Source organism: Zingiber officinale, chromosome 5A (genome assembly GCF_018446385.1).
Source record: "Zingiber officinale cultivar Zhangliang chromosome 5A, Zo_v1.1, whole genome shotgun sequence".
In the NCBI taxonomy this organism is placed as follows: domain Eukaryota; kingdom Viridiplantae; phylum Streptophyta; class Magnoliopsida; order Zingiberales; family Zingiberaceae; genus Zingiber; species Zingiber officinale.
Window position 1 is genome coordinate 90053974 of NC_055994.1, and position 2599 is coordinate 90056572.

General features: G+C 35.6%; 1 protein-coding gene across 1 annotated transcript; it reads right to left on the reverse strand.

The window, feature by feature from the left end:
• Positions 1-383: 383 nt before the first annotated feature.
• Positions 384-809, reverse strand: LOC121979783 (secreted RxLR effector protein 161-like). Its single transcript, XM_042531776.1, has one exon. The coding sequence runs from the start codon at positions 807-809 to the stop codon at positions 384-386; it is 426 nt and encodes a 141-aa protein (XP_042387710.1).
• Between the last annotated feature and the right edge of the window lie 1790 nt (positions 810-2599).

Sequence of the window (2599 nt, forward strand, 5' to 3'; positions counted from 1 at the left end):
CCCCCTCTAGATATCTAACCAATCAAGGATGGTTTTCATATTAATATACCAATTAATTTATGGGACTTTATCATTAATAATATACGTACAGAAAAGTAAATAATTAATGATAAATAATTACCTTAGGAAATAATTATCCATAAAATACATAAGGAGTGTCTTGGCACATAAGTGCACACACTAACAATCTTCCACTTGAACTATTGTCAAATACTATGGACTCTCAATCCTAGGTTGCTCACATGGGTCTCATGTCTTTATAGAGGTAAGACCTTTATGAGTGGGTCTGCGATGTTCTCGCTAGTATCTACTCTGCTAACCAACACATCACCCCTCTGAACAATCTCTCTGAGGATGTGATACTTCCTTAGTACATGCTTGGATCATTGGTGAGACATTGGCTCTCTTTCTTGCGTTATGGTCGTATTATTGTCACAGTATAGCACAACTGGATCAACAATGCTAGGAACCACTTCAAGCTCTGCTATAACGTTCTTGATCCACACAGCTTCCTTTGCTACCTCTGAAGTTGCTATGTACTCAGACTCAGCTATTGAATCTGCAACTATCTCCTGCTTGGAACTCCTCCAACAAACAGCTACACCATTTAAACAAAACACATAACCTTGTTGCGACTTCAGATCATCCCGATATGTCTGAAAATTGGCGTTAGTATATCCTCTAACGACCAATTCTTCATCTCCTCCGAAAACTAAGAACATGTTTTTTATTCTTCTAAGATACTTGAGGATAGTCTTTACCGCAATCCAATGACTCTCTCTAGGATCTGACTGATATCTACTCGTCATTCTTAATGCATACGAGACATCCGGTGAGTGCATATCATAGCATACATTACGAACCCTATAGCCGAAGCATAAGGTATCTTGTCCATTCTACTTCTCTCCTCTTGTGTTTCTGGACACATGGTCTTGGAAATATGTACACTATGTGACACTAGTAAATATCCTCTATTGGAATCCTGCATACTAAATCTAGTTAGTATTTTGTCAATGTATATACCTTGACTCAACCCTAGTAACTTTCTTTGTCTGTCTTGGTATATTCTAATACCTAAGACATAGGTTGCATCCCCAAAATCTTTCATTGAGAAACACTCTTCCAACCAAGTCTTGATAGATTTTAGGCTAGAGATGTCATTACCTATAAGAAGTATATCATCAACATACAATACTAGGAACATAATCTTGATCCCACTAACCTTCTTGTAAATACAAGGTTCTTTTGGATTCTTGACAAAAGAAAAATCTTTAATGGCTTCGTTAAATCATAGATTCCAACTCTGAGATATTTGCTTTAGTCCATAAATGGACCTCTTGATCTTACATAATTTATTAATGTTCTTAGATTTTATAAAATTGGGAGGTTGTACCATATATACTTCCTCCTGTAACCTTCCATTTAGGAAAGCAGTTTTAATATCCATCTGCCAAATCTTGTAATCCTTGTAAGCTGCTATAGCTAGCAAAATCCTAATGGACTTAAGCATTGCAATGGACGAAAATATTTCAGCATAGTTAATTACTTGACATTGATTGAAACCCTTTGTCACAAACCTAGCTTTAAAGGTACTTATGTTCCATCCATGTCAATCTTTTTCTTGAAGATCCATTTACACCCTATGGGTTTTACCCCAACTAGCACGTCAACCAACTCCCAAACTTGATTGGTATACATGGAGTTCATTTCAAATTTCATGGCTTCTAGCCATTTCTCAGAATCATTTGAAACAACTGCTTCCTCATAAGTCGACAGTTCATCATCTTCAATGATTTGCACTTCGTCATCTTAGGTTACCAACCAACCATATATGTCTGGCTCTCGGTGTATTCTTGTAGACTTATATTGATCTCGTGTTTCTTGAGCAATCTTGGACGAATGAGATACTTGTACTTGTGGCACTGTCTCATTGTCCAACTATTCATCTTCTAACATGTTTGTAGAATCTATAATTTTTCAAGACTTACTTTACTCCCACTACTTTCTTTAGAAATAAACTCTCTTTCTAAAAAAGTAGCATATCAAGCAACAATAACTTTATGCTCACTTGGGAGATAAAAATAATATTCTGTTATAGCTTTGGGATAACCTATAAACGTACATTTTATGGATCTTGCTACAGCTTATTAGAATTTTCATTTTTCACGTAAATATCACAACCTCATATCTTAAGGTAAGATAAATTTGCTTTCTTTCCAAACCATAATTCATGAGTCTTATCTACTGTCTTGGTTAGAACTCAATTAAGTATATGTACTGATGTTTCCATATCCATGAGTGTGTGATTTCTCCTTTTTGAAACATCGTTCCACTCTGGTGTTCTAGGAGGCGTAATTTGGGAAATTGTCCCACATTCTTTTAGATAATCAATGAACTCTTGGCTTAGATACTCGCCACCTCGATCACTCCGAAGAGCCTTAATCTTCTTTCCACATTGATTTTTTACCTCATTCTTGAACTCCTTAAACTTGTCTAAAATTTTATACTTATGTCTCATTAAGTAGATATATTCATATCTACTTAAGTTGTCAATAAAAGTCACGAAGTAGGTATACGCTCCTCTAGTCTGAACTTACAA